Here is a 20,034-nt window from a genome sequence, read left to right on the forward strand (position 1 = left end):
ATTTATTTCTTTATTTATTTTTTTTACATATTGCTGTCAGGCTGATATCTCCTTTAATATTCAAAGTTCTTTAGCTCCCTTATTCTGTGAGATATATTTAACCTCTGAATCCCCATGGGTGCTGTGTTCTGTGTCTTTGTACTGTATGTCCTTGAGTCTCTAATCAGCCTACACATTCTGCTCAGTTGCTGTGTGGCAAGTTGGAAGACAACCCAAAACTTTTTTTCTTTTGACAGTACACAGCAATTAGCTATTTGTAATACACAAACGGTGTCTTCTTAGAGATGTCATATTCTGTAAAGATCACACCTTGTCAGTTTTCTTGATGAAAATGTTGTTGCAGAAATAAGCCTCTGATATCCTGACCACCTTTCCTTTTGAAAGACAAATAGCTTAACTTATCTTTTCATTCAAATTTCAGATAGCATCTTCACATCGAAGAGCAACAGTTGCCAAAGGTAATATGCCACACAGCTTTCTTCTGTGCCTATTCAACTTAAAAAGAGCAAAAGAGAAAGAAGTGACGTGTTACAAGTAGGGTTGGTTTAAAAAATCCTTTGTATGTAACACTAATGCATGTTCTGACTGTGAAAGAACCACATCCGTAACCATGATTCCCCCCCCCCCCCCCCCCCCCCCCCCAAGCTGCTCAGGAGATGCAGCCTGACTCAGCATTGCTGTGACCTCAACAGTCACACCATGATGAGGCAGCTTTCGACAGGCACTGCTGGCTTTGAAAAAAATGGGAAGGGGGGGTTATACATTGTAAGACCCAGCATGGGAGTCATTCTCTGAGAGCACATTATTGAAACACAGAGATGAAGACAACAACTGAACTTGTAGCTGTGCTAGGGGGCCATTGTACTGAGTGTTTGAGTGAGGCGCCTGCGTTGCCTGAATAATTCAGTGACTCTGTTCGATGCCATTCTAATTAGCTGGCAGTTTGTGATGAGACTAAATGGTCTGAAGTGGGACAAGGGCTCTGCAGGGATTTAGTTTTTTAATCTCCCCTCCCCTTTACTGTACACTTAGACAGTTTGCCACAGACTTCCAGGAAGTCATGGCAACTCCTTAAAAAAAACCTTAACATTTCCAAGACAAATCCTAACAGTTACATCTTTGTTCAATTGTTATCTTGTGCTGTCATCAGAGCATTCAAAGAATCTATTCAGACTAGCTCATACCTCCATTAAGTGTGGCCTTTCCCCATAAACAATTAGGGAAACCTCCCAGAAAAAGCATTTCTTAGTGCAAGGCAACAGTTTGTATTCATAATGTTCTGTTATGTAGTCTGTAGTTCCCAGTTACGTGTAGGTTTTCAAAGATGATGGTTTTCTTAAAAACTGTTTTTCCTATATTTTCAGGAGATTGTGGAAGGACCTCAGATGACATTAGTTTGACTCTTGTTGAGAGCTGTAGTCATGATCATGGTAAACACACAGTCACATATGCTATTACTATTACTTCTCAGTATTTTCCTCAATGTATATTTTCTTTGTATCCATTTAGATCTGCTCTCAGACACAAAGATGTACTGCCTCGTTCCCAATGATTCCTTCGCCTCCTTGCAGCCGTCAACCTCCTTGTGTCCTTCAGAGCTGTCCAGGGAGCCTGCTGATCTCTGTAACTCTGCTGCTTATCACTTCAGCCTGTCACACTCCTCCTGTGACACGGAGGTAACCTCTCATTCATCCATGCAATCTCAGACCTTCAGGAAGGAGCTCCGTTCTCGAGGTCTGCCACGGACCTCTAGCTCGGCAGGTTCCGCTTTCCCTGACCCGAGTCTGCCAGACTTTGCTCTGTATCCTCCACCCAGAAGAGGTGGCCTTGACCCTGTGCGTGAGCTGGAGACTGCCAGACCACACAGGCCAGGGCTGTGTGACAGAGATGGGGCAGACCCCCTGCACCAGCAGGACCAAGCTGTGCCCTCAACTTCTGGAGTAGAGTGCTACAGACACAAAGAGCAACGCAGGGTTGCTCGCTCAGCCTCTAAGGAAGCAGGGGAGAGTAGCTCAGGACTTTACCAGGTGGAAGGAAGTGGTGGTGGAAAAGCCTCTGGTGGAGGAGCAAAGTCCCAAGGAGGGGAGCGAAGTGCCGATAGCCTGAGGAGTCTGAGTACTCGCAGTAGTGGTTCCACTGAGAGTTACTGCAGTGGCACAGACAGAGACACCAACAGCACTGTCAGCAGCTTCCACAGTGAACAGACCAGCTCTACACATGTGGAGAGCCTGCTGTCACTTTCAGGGGATGAACGTGCACGGGAAACGGGAGAGACAGTATCTGCTCCTGCAGACGACAGGACTTCTAGTATTAGACCTCGAAGTCTCGGTAATCTTCCCTCCAGGGAAGCCAATAAAAACCCACATGCCAATGAGCTGACTGCTAAACAAACTGCGGACACTCAGTCACCTGCAACCCAAGAACTGGTGGAACCTGTCAAGTGTGCCGAAGAGCCTGGCATCAGGACCAGTGCTGATGGCTCAACAGGTGTAGCTGTCACAGAGCAGGAGCAGGTGAAAGACAACGTTCAACCAAACTCAGCTAACATTGTTCAGAGGACTTCTTCTCTATCAGTGGGTCGCAGTGGACGCCGGCGGACTGGAAAGAAAAGAGCAAGCAGCTTTGATGCCAGCCATCACCGGGATTACATCTCTACGCGTGCTATGGCCAAGCCCTGTAGTGCTGTATTCACTGGTGGTGGAGAGGATGACTCCAGTGATCAGAGTGAACTCAGCTGTGCCTCCAGTCTCCGCTCCACCAAGCACCTAAGCACAGACAGCTCATCTAGCACCACCTCCCGCTCCTGCCACTCACCAGAGAGCCACTACAGGGCCCTGAAAGCCAAGCACATTTCAGCCAACGCCTCCTCCTCTTCTTCCACCACAGTAAAACCTGAGACAGGAGTTCGAAACGGAGGGAAGCGGCGTACCTCCCGCCGTACTCCAAGCACAGGCAGTGCCAAAACACATGCCAGAGTGTTGAGCTTAGACAGCGGTACGGCTGCATGCCTTAATGATCCCACCCACCTAGGAGCTCCAGCAGGACCTCGACCTCTTACCACCTCCAAGTCAGATTTGGAAGCCAAAGAAGGGGAAGTCCTGGATGCGGCATCCCTGCTGGGTCGGGCCTCCCAGCTGGAATCAGTGACTCGCTCCAGAAACAGTCTGCCCAACCAGGCAGCTTTCGCTGAGCCTCAGGATGCTAATGCTGCTTCCCTACGGGGTATGTACCACACACTGAGCTCCAATGTACTGTACACATTGCATTCTGTGTGGTTTGCATTAGTGATGCATGACTAGTCTACTTTTTATGCTGGCAGACAGAATTAAGGGTTATTAGTCTGGTTTTGTTTTTACCTGCCTTGCAAATTGTTTACATAATCGCTGGTGATGGTTTGGATATGTATTGAACACAGTGAACATTGCTTCGCTGGAAACCTTTAGTCATACTCATGGTTTCTGGCACATGAAACAGGAGCACACTGGTAAAGTTGATCAACTTTAATCTGTTTAGGTGTAGTCGTCCAGCTGCCTCAAAATTGTGTGTGTGTTTGTGTGGGAGTGAGTGCGTGAGACAAGACTGCAGACAAGATGCTGTCTCTCTTGTTCGTTCAGTGTAGCCATGGTAAGTTACCATGGAGTGGCAAGCATAGTGTTCCCTGTGTAGATCAGTTAGCATGATGGCACAGTGTGTGCTTTGTATTGAGGTTAGACAAGCAGCAGCTCTCTTATTAGTGTAAAGCTCAGATAGTATAATAGACATTCCATACTCCACATTCTTCAAATTTGCAACCTGATCTCACATTTGCTCTGTCTGGGTTCTTATTTTTTGGCTTCTGGAGTGTACACCTCGTGGGATTGGATACAGTATTGGAGGCAGGATATGCCAGGGCATATGACTGGTTGGCTAGAAACATGTCATAACTTCACTATACACTGTTATATCACAGTCAGTCGAGGGATATTTATTGGTGTTATAATATAAGTCCGTGACTGCACTTGAAGTTATCAGTGGTGGTTTTTAGTGGAGATTTGGCCGATTTGGAAGAAGCCGATGAATTCAAACCCTACCTCTGTGACAAGCTTAAGTACTTTTTCAGTGAATAAGTTGTGCATTATTTATCATGCAAACAAAAGGCCACATTGGCTCATCTTGATACACTGGGTGGTTTTGCTGCTGCAGCACTCCTTGTTGACTTGCACCTAGAGCAGGGCGATATGGCCAAAAATATTTATCACAATATATATTTGAAAATTTGCGATAACGATATAACCGACGATATAATTGATGCGAGACAAAATACAACTCCACAACATTACTAGCGCAAAAAGACAACCTTCCATTTATATTCACTTAAACAAGAAGCTGGTTTTTATGTACATTAAAGCTTTATAAAAATGTAACAGTACAAATGCAAATTCCTTGCTGAAAGTTTAACGAAAAGGCATTTCCAGTAGAAATGGGCTGACATATCCTGAGCATAACCATGTATAATATCCACTGAAGTTAAAAAGAGGTGCTTTGCAACATTAAACTGCAGTGTGCAGTACGCATTTTTCGGACCATAAGGTGCACGGGATTATAAGGCACATTAAGCGAAACAAAGCAGTCAGATAAATCAAACTTTATTAAACTCATTCTTCTTGCTTCCTCCATTTCTGTACCATTGATTCCTTAATGTTGAATTCTCTGGCAGCTGCTCTATTCCCATGTTGTTGCAGTATATTAATGACTAACCTCGTATTGTGGATGGATTATCTCAGTTGTTCTCCTGACTGAAGTTTGGTCCGTTTACAGCATCCTGCCATGCGATTGCATTTGTCTCTAACCATGAAGAACCTTCACGTTAACTTTTATAAGTGGAAAAGTGTTAGTGTTCGTCCTCCAGCTTCACTGTTTATGTTATGCTAACATAGCTGTGTCGCTAGCGATCACGTAGCACATCATTATATACCAGCTAGCCCAACTTCAGTAACCCTACAAACGTCACTGCTGTTTAGTTTCCTGTCTTCATTTATGTTGCAAGTGATAGCAGAGGTGTACGTTTGATTTTTTTCAGAAATCTCTCAGTCAGAACATGCAATATCATGCTTAGGTAACTAGCGAAACTAGCGAGCTAACTTCCGCTAGCTTCCTGCTAACTTCTAACTCCGTTAAATGTAATAACTTTTGTTTTCATGGATGCCTGGAAGTTAAACTTCATAGTTACACCTGGTAAAGCAGCAATGCTGATCGTTTTATTAAAGATGAAAGAATTTATACAGTTTTTAACTCTAAGTGATGCTGCAGTGTTGTTTGACCTGAAGTGGACGGAGTTTAGGACCCAGATTACTCCCTGATTTAAGAGCATCTTAGTCCGACAAATACGACAATAACAACGGCCGCTTGCATGTTCTGCAAAAAAATGTGCTTTGTTGTGTATCTGACGGACAAACACCAAACCAGTTCCACATCACGGAAGTTGCACCATTTTTACAAACCAATTCTGGATCATCTGTTTCACTCAACAATCGGAAAACAAAGGCACTGCGCATGCGCGTTTTACTCCCATTCTATCGCGATATTTCATTTTCCTATCGTTGCCTAACATTATACCGGTATTACCGTGAACGGTATAATATGGCCCAGCCCTACTTGCACCCAATGCTAACTAAATTTAGTAGGAGATACTTAAGTTTAGCTAGGAGCTGCTGTGTCATTTTGTTGCTTTTATTGCCCTTATCTGTTTGGCATACTTTTTTAGTCTTTCACCCATCGACCCTTGGAGTGTTTTATCTGATGGAGCATAAGACGTAAACAGGCTGTGCCTACTTAGCAGATGTGCTAACTTTAGCTAAAAGGAGCTGCTGGTCATAACAGATCAAGTAGCGCCGTAAAAGCAAAATTCATTGTTTCTGCCATCATCCTGCCTCCAGTTCCACATGACCAGAGCATGTGCTTGTCAGCAGAATTCATCAGATATGGTTTAAATACTGCACCTCCATCTTTAAAATATTTCACATTTTGGTATATATTGGGGAATATTTTCTTGTACCTTTTATTGTGACAATAAAGGTGTAGGAAGACAATTTGTTTAGAGAGTAAGATGCAGGATATGCATACCAGGTTCATTTTTCAGTGACTATGTCATTAATTTGTGTTTCGGTGTTGCTCTGTAACCGTTTTAAAATGTACCTGAAAGCAGCCATAACACACGGAAAAATCATGTCCTCGTGTCCACATAAAGCTCTCATAAAGAGAGGAAACTTATCCATTCTAACTGGCCAATGATGTCTCTCATCACGACAGCCCCAGGAAGTGAGGAGACGGTCATATTTCGCCGCGAACGTAGCACATTTCGTCGGCAGGCTGTGCGGCGGCGACACAACGCAGGGAGTAACCCCACCCCACCCACCTCCATCATTGGATCTCCTCTCAGGTACGCCGTGAATGGAGCAGGGGGTCGTTTCTATTGTTGTGTTGCCTGGTATGAGCATGTTACCAGGTGGCGCTCTTTCCTGTGCCACATCACCACCAATTTCGGTCTTCTGCTGTGCATGACATCAAACGGGACATCATTTATGACTGGACTGGTTTCTCCACTCTGCATGTGGTTTCTTTGGTCCTCCTTTTCTCAAGACTTCTCTCTTCCTCCTGTTGTCATCCCATCCAATCTTTTAAATTCCACTTGGAGTCCTTACAAATTCAAAGGCACAAGGCCACAAGATCTGACTAATCTACTTGGCTATACAAGCAATACAGGCACCCCGCTGTATCACATTGCTCTGCCCTTCAGAAAGAACTTTCTGTGCAGAGAGAGACTGATTATACTGATCATTAAAAAGCCACAGGTTAGGTCTGCAGTCTTTCCTGACATGATAAAATAATAATATGTGACGATAGAATGTTTTTATTTTGTTTGTTTATTATCTGTGATACTCCCAGTTGCTCTTCTCTAGATTTTAAGAGCCCAGTTTTGACAGTTTTTCAGCACACTGGACAAAGATGTTTTAATGTCCCCACCTTTTTCTTTTAAATTCAAGCTCTTTTTAAAAAAAAAAAAAAATGCCTTTATGTAATTTAATTCCAATGTTGTGGCTTGTCCCGATCACATCCCTGATGCAACATTTTATTCATTTTATTACATGGGCAAATCACATCTTTACACAAGTTTAGTAAGTGTCAAACTCAGCAGGTCTCTAGCACCCTTTATATTAGATCAGAGTACTGTCTGGAGTGTATTAATCTTTTCTGTGCTCCATGCTTCCCTGCAGAATACTACAAATGAACCGTTACTCCTCGGTTTGTAGAATGATTAAAAGGAAGAAAACCACTCAGAGATGTAAAGTAGCAGTTGTGTCGATGCTCAAAGAAAAAATATGTTAATCTTCCACTGATATATTTCTGTGGATGCACATCAGGTTCCTCCGAGGTCTCTTTAAACCCCCTCCCATTTACTTGTGCTCTAGGCAAAGCTCTGTTTTCTTTAATCTATCTTACAAGGTCACGTTGCTAAATGCTGAGCCTTAAGCAACAAAAGCAAGCGTGCAGCCTGCCAGGGGTCAATAAACTTGCAAAATCATTCCCTCTTTCACTGATTCCTCCACCCTTCACTGTCCCTTCACTCCCAGCACATTTTTACTTTATGTACTTATGCTGCACTAGACACCTTTGCCTTCTCAGGTAGTTTTCTTAATCCAACATTATAAGGGAAAGCAATTGAGTTTATTATTTTGATGAAAATCCTCTGAATTGTCTGCATTCATTAGTCTGATTTCTGTTGTTGTAATCAGAGGCCTGAATTTATCAGCTTCATTAAGGATAATCTCCATCTAAAGTTTGACAGGACATTCACGTCTTAGTAGATTTTTTTTCCTAAGAAGAATTAAAAGAATGGAGTTAGGTACACAGCTTTATAAATGATTGTAACTTGAGAAACAATAAGAAATAACTTCTTCATTCACAAGTCTAAACCATGTCTGACACCATCACAAAAAACGATTATTGTGTGAGGAGCAAAAATTAGTCTGTAGCCTCCGCATCAAATCCCACCATTTCAAAACTACACGTCATATCCTGCTCACCTTTTGACGTTATGTGCCAGCAATACCAACCCCTTGGACTCCACCACTCATTTCCTCCCCTTCTTCCCTTCTCCTCCCAACAGTCTTCAGGAGGCTCTCAACCAGGCCTCCCAGCCTTCTACTTCCCAGGTGAAAAGTCAGCCATCCAGAACCTCGTCCCAGGTTACAGTGCTGAGCGCTAGCGCGTCCCTGCTGGCCAGGAATGGAAGCGCACACCTGGAGGGTTCTCAGGACAAGGCCTCAACTGTTGGTGCCACCAGCTTGCAGGAGGACTTCGGTAGGGAGTTCATGAACAGAGCTGAGCAGTTAGGAAAGAATTTCTTTGGGGAGAGGTGACAGATCTGGTCATTTTTGTCATAAGACCTATATTTTGTGGTATTTTCCTCATGCTTGATTAGAAAGCTGCTGCTTGATATTTTGGATTTGCTCAAAGAGTTGTCGCAGATATGACCATGGCCATCAGTCATAGCAGTGCACTATTTTCCACAGTCGGTGGACTGTTGTAATCAGTCAAAGCCTGGCACCATTATCCATGCTCCATTTATCTCTGTGATATTGTGGTCTGTAGCTAATACTTGACCTTACTTGGATATTAATGTTACCTTATGGTCACATCATAGCACATACCCCAATGCTGACAGCACTGTAACAGATTGGTATAGATGTCTATACGTAAGCATGTCTATTTAAACACTTACATCAAGGAAAAGAAGGGGTTGTGTAGGGGCTGCCATGCACTCTTCACCAGAACCAGTGATGAATGGATTATTACTCCTGCTCATAATTGAACTAGAAGCAGATTACTTTTGTGACATGCTGCATGGTTTGTGTGTGTGTGTGTGTGTGTGTGTGTGTACACTTGTCCCGTTGTCTTGTCTGTATAGGACAGACTGAGAGTGGTCTGATGCAGGTTTTTATGTACTCTAGATGTGAAGGTGATTCAAAGAATACTCAAGTGAAGATGTGGTTTTTGGAACATCTGTGAACAACTAGATGAAGTATATTATCTTTCGAAATTTTTCAGAAAATTTCATCATGCCATGTCCTCCTGAGATCCCGCCTATTCGTTATGTTCTCTGTAGTGGACTAAAAAAAAAAGTTAAACTGAGAGATTTTTCTTTAACTTGGTTCTCAGGAGGATATGCGTTGCACAAACGGTCAGGTCCTTAACAGAAAGGACTTCAATAGAAATGGGTTGTAACAAATTCCTGAAAGTGATTTTTTTTTTTTTTTTTTTTTTTTTTGTCTTGCTGGAATCCTAATTTCTATCACTGAGAGTCAGAAAATGTACGTAAAATATTTTAAATGTCTAGCTAGGCTTTTTTTTTATTTTTTATTTTTTTATTGCGTTTTCCCCACACTTTTAATACCCATTACATTCAGTGGATTCATACTGGAGGGTTTGGATTTGATAGAAAGGCTTAGTACATCTGTAATTTTTGGGTGGTGTTTTGTACCTCATCACAAAAAAGTGCAGTAAAACTACTCTGAAGCAACAGACATGTATTAGGAAAAATCTGACCACTTGTCAAGACTGAGCAGGAAATGAGTGACTTGCCTACAGCCACTGGGAGGAGGCACTTTCACTGCATAATCACATTAGCTCAGATGAATACAGCAATATTGTCAAATCCATCTAATTCTCCACATATAAACATGTAATTTAATGAAATTACTCCCACAGACGACGCCACTCTGTGCTTGTGATTTCCATGGACTGACTCTGCGTCTCTTTCTTTTTGTTGTGTGCCTCCAGGAAAGCTCACTCCCTCTTTATATGAGGCTGGCGGATGTGATATGTCGCTGGTCAATTTTGAACCTGCAACCAGACGAGCCTCCAATAACATATGGTTAGTATCAGAATGATCACCTGATTTGTGTAGTGGGTTTTTAGACGACGGGATACAAACCCTGAGCTTTTTGTGTTTTTAATCAGGAGGTAGCAGTTTTCTCTAAAGAGCTGCGAAATGATTGGTTAAACGAAAGCATCTACCAGTACCTCTAAGGTTTCTCGTGGGTGGATTCTGTTACCTTTTCTTCTGTACCATGCTAGACCTTTTTCCCTGGTTTCCATTGTTATAAAATACAAGAACTTTCTGATGGCAGTAGCTTCACATTTAACAAAATGCCACTGAAAGAGAAGAAGTCTTAATCTTCTCATTAAGCTTTGAAGGATTTAAACACCATAACACATGCCCTGATGATTTTTGCTTGGTCAGCATTTTTTGAGTTTTGAAATCGGATCACTTACCTTGATTTAAATTGAAATAAATACATTACTAACTTTGTCAAGTTAGCTTGCTGACCTTTTCTTGATTGTAGTGTTTTGCTAGTCGCTGCAGTGAGTTCCTCATGTCTCCAACGGTTATTTTTAATGGAACCCTAGCTTAAAAGGAAAACATGACTGTACAGTACAAAAACACAGCAAATTGCCTATTGGCTATTTAGTTTGAGGTCATCAGGAAATGAATCATGGTTTAATACAGTAATTGCAGCAGATGCTTTTCTTTCATCAGTGTTCTCATTTTCTTTATACCCCGCAGGGATACGGACTCCCACCTCTCCAGTTCTACCTCAGTTCGCTTTTACCCTCATGACCTGGTGTGTACCCAACCAGTGAGCTCCTTTTGGCATGTATGTTTGTGAAAAAAAAGGAGACTTTCACATCTCAAATGTCTACTTGACCAGTTTAAAATGGTTTTACGTGGTTATACAGTACTGTGCAAAACTCTCAAGCCACCTATCGTTTCTTTGTTTTGCTCAGGAAATGGGGAATAGGTGAAGCAATTTACAATTTGATACATGTGTGCAAATTCAGTACATAAGAAGAAAAAAAAACTGTTTACGTAATTCTAACAACCCTTAGGCAAGTATGTATCTGAGAAGGTTTCACCAAACAGTCCATGAATGAAAGGACAGATACATCTGTTAAATCTTTTCTCAGGTCTCAGCTGGAGTTTTTCTTATTTCCTAAAGACTTTGAGATAGTGTTCATCTGCTGTTAGTTGTTTTTAACCCTGCCACTTCTTTTCTTTGTCATTCCCTTTGCAGTTTTCATTATTAAAAAAATTTTTTTTAGGACACTTACCAGATTTTCAGCAAATAGCTCTTTAGGACTCACCCTGTTGTTGCAAAAAAGTATTTTCTGTCTGTTAAACTATTTAACTAAAGAAACCGGAACAAACTGTATATTTTGCAACAGGCAGGTGTCTCAAGGTACACTTTAAAATTGGCTCTTTGCTAAGTTGTTTGTTATGTGTAGACACAACACTGCTTTAACCTTTGAGATTGGTGCCTTTTTATGTAAGCCTAAAAGTTATTGCTAAAGAAGACTTAAAAGGTCTGGCTCTTTGAGAGCCAAACATAAAGACACAGGGGAAGGGTGGCTACAGACTTTTGCAAAGTACTGTATGTGCTCTGCTTCTTTTGCCAATATGCAACAAAGATGTCTTCAGTGGTGTTGTCTAACCAAGTATGCAACAAGGGCTCATAGGGTTTGAAGAGTGAACGGGATGTGATGGTGCAAGCTTTGACCTGTGTCAAAATCAAATATTTAATTGTACTAAAAGAAAATGTTTAATGCTGTTAAAGCTTTATTATTACTCCTATATGATCTCTTTATCTTGTTGTAATGTAATCAATTTCTTCTTTATTCCAAATCATGTCTTTTGGACATTTGTCTGATTGTGGGATAGATCTCCCTCCCTCAGATCCGTTTGAACCGTCTGCTGACTATGGACCCAGAGCTGCTGGAACAGCAGGACGGAGATCTGAGTCCGGAGCTTCAGGATGCACCACTGGGACAAGAGGATCCTGCGGGCTCTGCTGCAGCTGGGAAAGCGAAGCAGTACTACCGTCTGTGGCTTCTCCCCTACCTGTGGGTCGGCCTGCACTTTGACCGACTTACCCTGCTGGCGCTGTTCGACAGGTAGGGCTTCACATCAGGTCATTTCCATCTGCTTCAGCTTTATTTTTACAAAGCACCATTGGTGACCTCAATGCAAATTTTAAATTCGGTGTGTCACGTGCATACTTCATCGCAATTTAGTCGGACTCAAAAATACTGAATGTTGGACTTGTCTAGAACTTTTCTACTAGAAAACCGGTTTGTTTTTTAGATAAATTAGATTATTTAGAAAATTGATATTTCTTTTTATGAAATGTCTGCCTATCACAGCATGAGCCATTTATTTAATCAGTTCCAATTAAATTAAAAAGCAGGCCAAGTGGGTTGCAGCAGTGTCTGACTAATGAACGAAAAGAGATCCCCTAGTTTGAGACTGACATTTCTCCTAGAGCATTCGGCTCCTTAAGAACTACCTAACTGTATTTCAAGCACATACTAGAGATGGCACGATACCACTTTTTTATGTCCGATACTGATACCGATATCATAAATTTGGATATCTGCCGATACCGATATGAATCCGATATAGTGTTTTTTAATCAACAAAACTGTTTTTTTAAAATATCTTGCTGCATTTTGCAAGTCTGCAAGTTCATACTCAAGTTTAAAACAACAACTACACTAAAGCTATTCTGTTATACCTGTATGCAAAAAAAAAATATTTCATAGTTCAGCAATACTGATCAATCTAATAAACTTAAACCTACACCATCCTCCCTATTCTGGTATTTTAAAGAGTACTTAGCGTAAATATTAAGCAACCTAACTAATAGGGTTCCAACTCCCAGCAACAACAAAAATAAATAAATAAAAAATAGGGAACCACCCCTCACGCGCCACCTCATGATGCTTAATCGACGTAATCAACCTTAATTTGATGCAGTGTGAAAAAAAATGCACAGAAATCAATTATTTTTCAAGAAATATTAAATAGATTCAACATCTTTCTTCAACAAAATTGCAGACTGCACAGATGGTACCTTCCCAAAGGAAAAAGTACTATAGCTTACTAGGGTATATATATTAGACTTAATAGTTACTATATACAGTAATTGACTTCTATTCATTTTACATCAAATTAAAACTTTGGGTGTCAGATAATTATTTATTAAAAGCTAGACATTTTAAATGAGAATAAGAAAGAAAAGTATGTCTTTGTGCCCCCTTTTCCCAGTTAATGCCCTATCGGCCCCCCTGGCTAAACTTTGCTAGATCCGCCCCTGCACAGTTACCAGCGTCAGCTACGTAGAAAACGATCCTGGTGTAGAAAGTAATATTAAATAAATTCTAACAACAGCTTATAGAGCTTAAACGTGCTGCTGTTGTTCAGCCGCTGGTTTCCTCTTTCTGGTGCAAAGTGGGCCAAAAACAAAGACGGACTCGCGACAGAAAAGCCGATCAGCTGATCATTTAAGCAGTTTCACGATTGAAGTAGCAGCCGGAGAGCGAGAGGCAGTCGCTCGTTAAGCTTAACGCAGGAATGCTTTACAAACATTCAGAGATGGACTTACACACTTGCTTTACTTCTCTCGGGGATAACTTTGTCGGAGATGAAATGCCAGGTTGCTAGCGAAGCTCCAAATGCTATCCAGACCACAGGTCCCGCATGCCACAGCCGCTCTATCACGTGATGCATACTGCTCCGACATGCTAACGTTCTGAGGTGAGTTACGGCGTGTTGCAAGTTTTGTGAGGTGCTTTCGTGATATTTAATGGATCGGATTACATTTTTTATTTTTCTCCGATATCCGATCCAGTAATTTAGGTCAGTATCGGACCGATACCGATACGTAATATCGGATCGGTCCATCTCTAGCACATACATGTATAAATTTTCCTTAAATGTCACCCATTGCAGGATATTTTGTGCCTGCTTTTGAAGAATAAAGTGAAATTCAATAGAAAAAATTTTTGATGTTACTTTGCTTTATAAGTGTATACCTGAAATTGTCTCAGCTTGCAAAAACATCTATCTGTGCATTATTAGCTGAGGTTTACTAGTCCAAAATACAAAAAAACAGGCCTTTATTTAAATCACACAAGAAGCCTTTAATTGAAACAAACAAACAAAACTACAATCTGCTCTCCATTGTCCAGTCAGAATTACAGCATTACATTCACTACTCAAAGAGATCAACAGGTTAGCTTGTGTTTTACGGTTAAGCAGAGTATTGCACCTACCACACCTGTTTCCACTAAGACAGGGATGACCTTTGCTAATTTAATGCAAAGGTAAATGAAACACAGCATGTGCAAACAAACTGTAAAAATGTCTGAACAAGCTTGGAGTGAATCATTATGGTCATAGCATAAGCTTTGCTAAAGCACACCCAGATCCTCACCGACATGACCTCTCAGGCTGCTACACCTCATGTAACAATTTTAGATCAGAGTTTTTACTTAATAATAGAGATGGCAAGATACCAATATCATAAATTTGGATATCTCCTGATACTGATATGAATCTGTTATAGTCTATTTTTTAACTGTTTGTTTGTTTTTATGTGTTGCTGCATTTTGTATTAGTTCATATACAAATTTAAGAGGACAAAGCAGTAAAGCTATTCTAGCTAAAGCTATTATACTTGAATGCAAGAAATACACTGCACCCAAAATATATCTCAGTCCAGCAATACTGATCTTTTTATTTAAACTTTAGCACCATTTATCTGTCACCGGCATCCAAACATCCATCCTGAAAGTGGGCAGCTTTATGCAGAACTTTAAATCTAAGTATATAAAGTAATATTCAAGAAATTAAAAGTGCAAATTTCAAAAACCCTTTTGGTTCTGAAAAACAAATGAAGTGCACTATTAGCAGACAAAGGCAGTAGCTGCCCAAACCCTAAAAAAACAACTAAAAAACATTCTTGTAATAACGCATTTGTTATTGTACAGTACCATTGTACAGTCAGACTTAGCAATGACATCGGACAGACGTCCAAGCTCCAGATATTGGTTGTTAAGCTTAACATGGGAATGCTTTCCAAACATTCAGAGATGAACTTTTTTTTTAAGTTGATCTCGCACACGCTAGCCACGCAATCACGTGACGCACACTCCTCCGTCGTGCTAAGGTCATGACCTGGGTTATACCATGTCGCAAGTTTTGTGAGGCGCTTTTGTGATATTTAATGGATTGGGTTATTTATTTATTTTTTAGTTCTCCCCGATATCCGATCCAGTAAATTAGGTCATTACTGGGCCGATACTGTATATCAGATCGTTCAATCCCTGCTTATTAACAGTGCTTTTGTTGTGAAACATTTTGTAGCAACAGCTTGGTGGGATCGCTTTGTTTGTTTTGTTTGCCGTAATTTTTAATTTGTGTTGATTACATTGGCTTTATACTGCTGTCAGCTTTTGTTGTGAACATTTTAGGATGTTAGATATTAAGTTTCTGTCGTAAGCATTTTTGTTTAGCAGTTTCCTGCAAAAGTCTTGTCTTCAAATAGTAAACTCAAAAGCTGTTATGGTAATCGACAGTACTGTGCTAAAGTCCTGAGCCAAAGTCCTGAGCCACACCTTATTTCTTTATATTTTGTTTCCAAAGTTGAATTGAGGAATAGTTCTCCAGGCTTTCTGAAGGTCGTTCAAAGTTTTTCTTTGGACATGGGATCCTTTTCACTTCACGTTTTTATTTTTATTTTTTAAAGCCAATTAACATTGACCTCTGAATCATTCAAGCATTGTGTGTGTTTACATAACAGAGAACAAATTTTAAATTGTCTTTTGGTACTTTGTTATTAGCAGTCTGTATCAAAAACACACGATTTCTTCCCTTGTCTTTAGTTAAATCTATGCAAAATGTCAAATACAGCACAGATTACAGGCATAAATTTGTATTTTTGCACCAAAAAGGGGATCAGCCAAAAAGTAACATGTCTCAGCATGGTGTGCAGTGTAGCCCTGAGAAATTTGAGAAAACAAATTGTACAATTTGAGGACGAAAGTAAAAACTAAGAGGCCTTCCTGCGATAAAGATGATATTTGACGACAACCCCATTCCCTAATGACAAGTTATGACACCTCAATATCTATCAATGAAGACTATGTTTGAAGTTTTTCCCAAGTGTAGCTGTAGTAAGCTGTACAGGCAGAGATCACCCTCAGTAACCCATTGATTATGTTCTGGAAGGAGGCCAGACAGAAATGGCTCTGATCAGAAAAGAGAAGAAAGGGTTAACCTTGATTAGCTTTTGGCAGCAGCTTCATTTTTCATCATGACAATTATCCCAAACATACTGCCAGGGCACTAAAAGCATACCTGGATGGAAAAACACACAATGCAACACCTTTGGTCATGGACTGGCTTCCCCAGAACCCAGACCTTAAGAATGCATGCCTAAGAGAGTTTTTGTTCTTTTTCTTTCTTCTTCAAAAACAGGATAGCTCAGGACTTTTGCACAGCACTGTTGTCAATTCTGTTTCTGTTTCTGGATTCAGCAAGAACATCAGCCACATTGTTAAGTCTTTGAAAATAAAATCATTCATCTTGCTTGGGGATTTGGAGTCTCTGCTTTCTATCACTTGCCTGTAATTATCTCTATGTGGGAGTTACTCAGTCAGACTTGTCTAGCTGTAAGCTTCTCAACAGCAGCAAGAAGAATAACCACAGTTGGCAGTGAAAGAATTGATTTTTGATTTGTTGTTTTTTAAAGCACCACGTGGATCTCTGCAGTCAATATTATCCTCCTAAGTCGCTCCAGTTTGCTGACCCATCACTACATGCTGCCAGTTTAAATGGAGAGCTGTTGACATTATTTATTTGTTGATCCCAGTCTTTGGAACAGTTTTTTTTTCTTCTCTGTTAAATCTTCCAAATAATTTTTGAATTGACTTTTTCCCAATTGTTACAGGAACCGTGAGGTTTTAGAGAATGTGTTGGCAGTGGTGCTGGCTGTCCTTGTGGCCTTTCTGGGTTCCGTGCTGCTGGTTCACGGCTTCTTCACTGATATCTGGGTCTTTCAGTTCTGCCTCGTCATTGCAAGCTGCCAGTATTCCTTACTAAAGGTGAGTAGCTGGGTGTACAGGACTCAACCTTAAAGTGCAACAGAGGAGCACTGCTGCAAAGAAGCAGTTTAAAAGCTGCAAAATGTGTTAGGCATGCCTGCAGAGGTTTGTTATGCCTTTAAGGGAATAGCTGGTGCAAAAATAAAAATTATTTATTTCTTTACTTAGGAGAGTTTGTAATAACATGTTCGTACGAGGTATGTCAACATTATCATTTTAATTGTGCCTTTCTTTATCGACAGAGTGTTCAACCAGACTCCTCTTCCCCTCGTCATGTAAGTATGTCATTTGCAAATCATTACAGGGAGACTTATTGAGAAATGACATCAAAACAAGATATTAAATGGATTTTATATAAGAAGTAGAAAAAGTAGAAAGTCAGTAGTACTTTGAAGCTCTGTAGTTATTATTCAGCAGCTTTTTGTTGCTTTGTTGTGGTCCTGAAAGATGATGCTGCTCCACCCCCACCCCCCACCCCTTCCTTATGAGCCTGGGTGTTCCTCCCTCCCTTGTGTCAGTGGCCTGCTCTGAAACGGCGTCTTTTATTAATGCAGCTCATACTCAGCTGCAGGCACAAGCTTTAAATAGCTGGTCAGAGTTTAGACCACAGCTCACTCTCTTACTCTTTGTCTCTGTCTCTCTCTCTCTCTCTTTCCCCCTGGGTGTCCTCTCATCTCACCTCAAGGACTTTATTCCTTCCCATTTCTCGACATTTCGGGGTGGGGAGATAAAAAAAAAAAAGTCTTTTTAATCTGATTGGTGGTGCGTGAGCTGTCGCTGCCTCCCAGAGTAGAAAAGCAGGACATCTTATAGCCTCTTGGGTTGCAACCTGCACGCTGCAGATATGCATCCTCCTTCTCCTGTGAAACCTTACACTTGATACTATTTCTGTTTATACCTGTGTCACTCTCCATGGGGCTGATATAACACTGATGCCTTTAAAGAACGATTGTTAGAATGATTGTTGTATTACACTTGGCAGTTACTGTTTTTTGCTGTTATCCAAGGTTTAAAACAAGTGCGCACGCTAGCATTATGGCTTTTTATCTTGCTTAATAAATACTATGACAACAGACAATTGTTATTTAGAAAGAAAAATGTAAAACATTAGGATTTCTCTCCTTTTTTTCTTATTTTAATACACAGGGTATGTCTTACTGAGCTATATTGAACCACAAAAAAAATGTTTCTTTAATGATCCATTTGTATCCTCATACCCTTGTCCCTGCAGGGCCATAATCGTATCATAGCATACAGCCGGCCTGTCTATTTCTGCCTGTGCTGTGGCCTCATTTGGCTTCTCCACTACAGCAGCCTGCGGACCACTTCCTCTCGCTTCACCCTGTATGGAGTTGCACTCACCAGCTCCCTGGTGCTCACCTCTGCCAGGGACCTCGTCATAGGTGAGTACACTACCTTGTTACTTCTTTGTACTCTGTGAATAACAATCAGTGTTTAAAGGAAAGTCAAAGAGAAACATGCCAAAATGCTAAATCCTGGATGTTTTAGAAGTGATTTAATGAAAGGGGGTGACGTAGCAAGACAACTTTGAGCAGCACAGTTTGGGTGTGTATGTGTGCAAAAGCTGGAGGCTGAATCCAGGCCAGGAAATGCTTTAAAAGTTATAAGTAAACATATTAAGGGCCCTAAAAAGTTTGCTTATCCTGCAAGTGGCCATAAGCACTTTATCTGATAAAATATTAATGACTAAATAAGGAACTTTCAAAGCTGACAAAAGCATTTTTGGAAAAATTTATTGAGAATATTAAGAGTTAAATTTCAGGACTCATCTGATGTAGAATTCCTGGTGTGAGCAGTAATAACCAAACAACCCAGCAGCTATCATGAGATGTTGAAAGTGTTTTAAACTATGGAAGCACTGACAAAATAGCCCGAGTTCAGAAATCTCTAAAGTAATCCAAATGGTTCTAACGTTTGCCACCATTAATAAGATGTATGAAATAGGTTTCTGGGATCTGATCCATTGATTTTGCAACAGTCATAAAGTGCAGACTGTGTGTGAGCAACAAATCTCTACTAAAAACAAAATTTTTCTTTTGGTTTATATAGATATTAAATGCTCCTTTCATCAACCCATAATCAATAATTATTGCTGCATTGTCTTTGGAGACGTTGCTGTACACTATTAGGAACCAGTAATATTTGAAGTGAGCCTCAGGGTATTGTTTCCTGTGTGTGAAAGGTGATTCCTGCAAATTACAGAATTATAGGATGATAAATGTGTTTAATTTTGCTTTGCTTGCTTCTCCCTGCAGTCTTTACTCTGTGTTTTCCCATCATCTTCTTTGTGGGGCTGCTGCCACAAGTCAACACGTTCGTCATGTATCTCTTCGAGCAGCTGGACATCCATGTGTTCGGGGGCAATGGTGAGTAACTTTTAGATACACAACTTTTCTGCAGGGGTGACTTTGACCTCTACAGGATGAGACGTCAGCCACTTATCCACGTTGCTTTACCTTATACATTATGATATACCAGGCATCATAAGAGGCCACTGTGCTGATTTCAATTCTGCCTGCCCTTGTTGCTGTCAGTTTGAGTGCTCTCATTGCTGGCATCCTCCCTGTTCCCTTTGCAGCCTCTACAAGCCTTCTGTCAGCACTGTACAGCATCCTGCGCAGCATCGTCACTGTCGCTCTGCTTTACGGCTTCTGCTACGGAGCTCTGAAGGTGAACGCAAACAATGCCTAATAACGACTAAACACAAAGTGCAAGTGACGCTCAAGGAGGAGTGTATTCTTGATCTATAATGTTAAAAATACAAAAAAAAACGTATTTTGTTGAGGTGGTGACAATAAATGGAAAAAATAAGAAGTACCTGATTCTTGTTCTTGGCGTTTGAGGAAAACATGAATGATTGTGTCGAATTTCAGTCCAACTAGTTGTTGTCAACATCACTCGACACTAAAAACTGTGATGCTCAGTTTGCAGTAGAGAATTTATTGTGGAATCACCAGGATACACTACTTGATATTTATTGTCCTAATTCATTATCCTTTAATTCTCCATGTCTCCTCGCTTCCCTCACTT

General features: G+C 40.8%; 1 protein-coding gene across 6 annotated transcripts in view; it reads left to right on the top strand.

Moving 5' to 3' along the window:
- pcnx1 (pecanex 1) overlaps positions 1–20,034 on the top strand; it is a 40,002-nt gene that overhangs the window by 9,823 nt on the left and 10,145 nt on the right. For 2 of the 6 annotated variants that reach the window (XM_085390547.1, XM_085390542.1), the window contains exons 4-16: positions 422–458; positions 1,365–1,430; positions 1,510–3,222; positions 6,289–6,418; positions 8,147–8,340; positions 9,820–9,913; positions 10,607–10,697; positions 11,759–11,991; positions 16,830–16,983; positions 17,226–17,258; positions 18,215–18,386; positions 19,260–19,370; positions 19,583–19,674. In XM_085390547.1, the coding sequence (XP_085246673.1) occupies positions 422–458; positions 1,365–1,430; positions 1,510–3,222; positions 6,289–6,418; positions 8,147–8,340; positions 9,820–9,913; positions 10,607–10,697; positions 11,759–11,991; positions 16,830–16,983; positions 17,226–17,258; positions 18,215–18,386; positions 19,260–19,370; positions 19,583–19,674 (3,120 nt within the window). The remainder of the gene's footprint in view (positions 1–421; positions 459–1,364; positions 1,431–1,509; positions 3,223–6,288; positions 6,419–8,146; positions 8,341–9,819; positions 9,914–10,606; positions 10,698–11,758; positions 11,992–16,829; positions 16,984–17,225; positions 17,259–18,214; positions 18,387–19,259; positions 19,371–19,582; positions 19,675–20,034) is intronic. The other 4 variants (XM_085390541.1, XM_085390545.1, XM_085390544.1 and 1 more) reach the window with 3 other exon arrangements.

Source organism: Rhamphochromis longiceps, linkage group LG19 (assembly GCF_057381845.1).
Source record: "Rhamphochromis longiceps isolate RC_006_pf linkage group LG19, R_longiceps_female_GT1.1, whole genome shotgun sequence".
NCBI lineage: Eukaryota > Metazoa > Chordata > Actinopteri > Cichliformes > Cichlidae > Rhamphochromis > Rhamphochromis longiceps.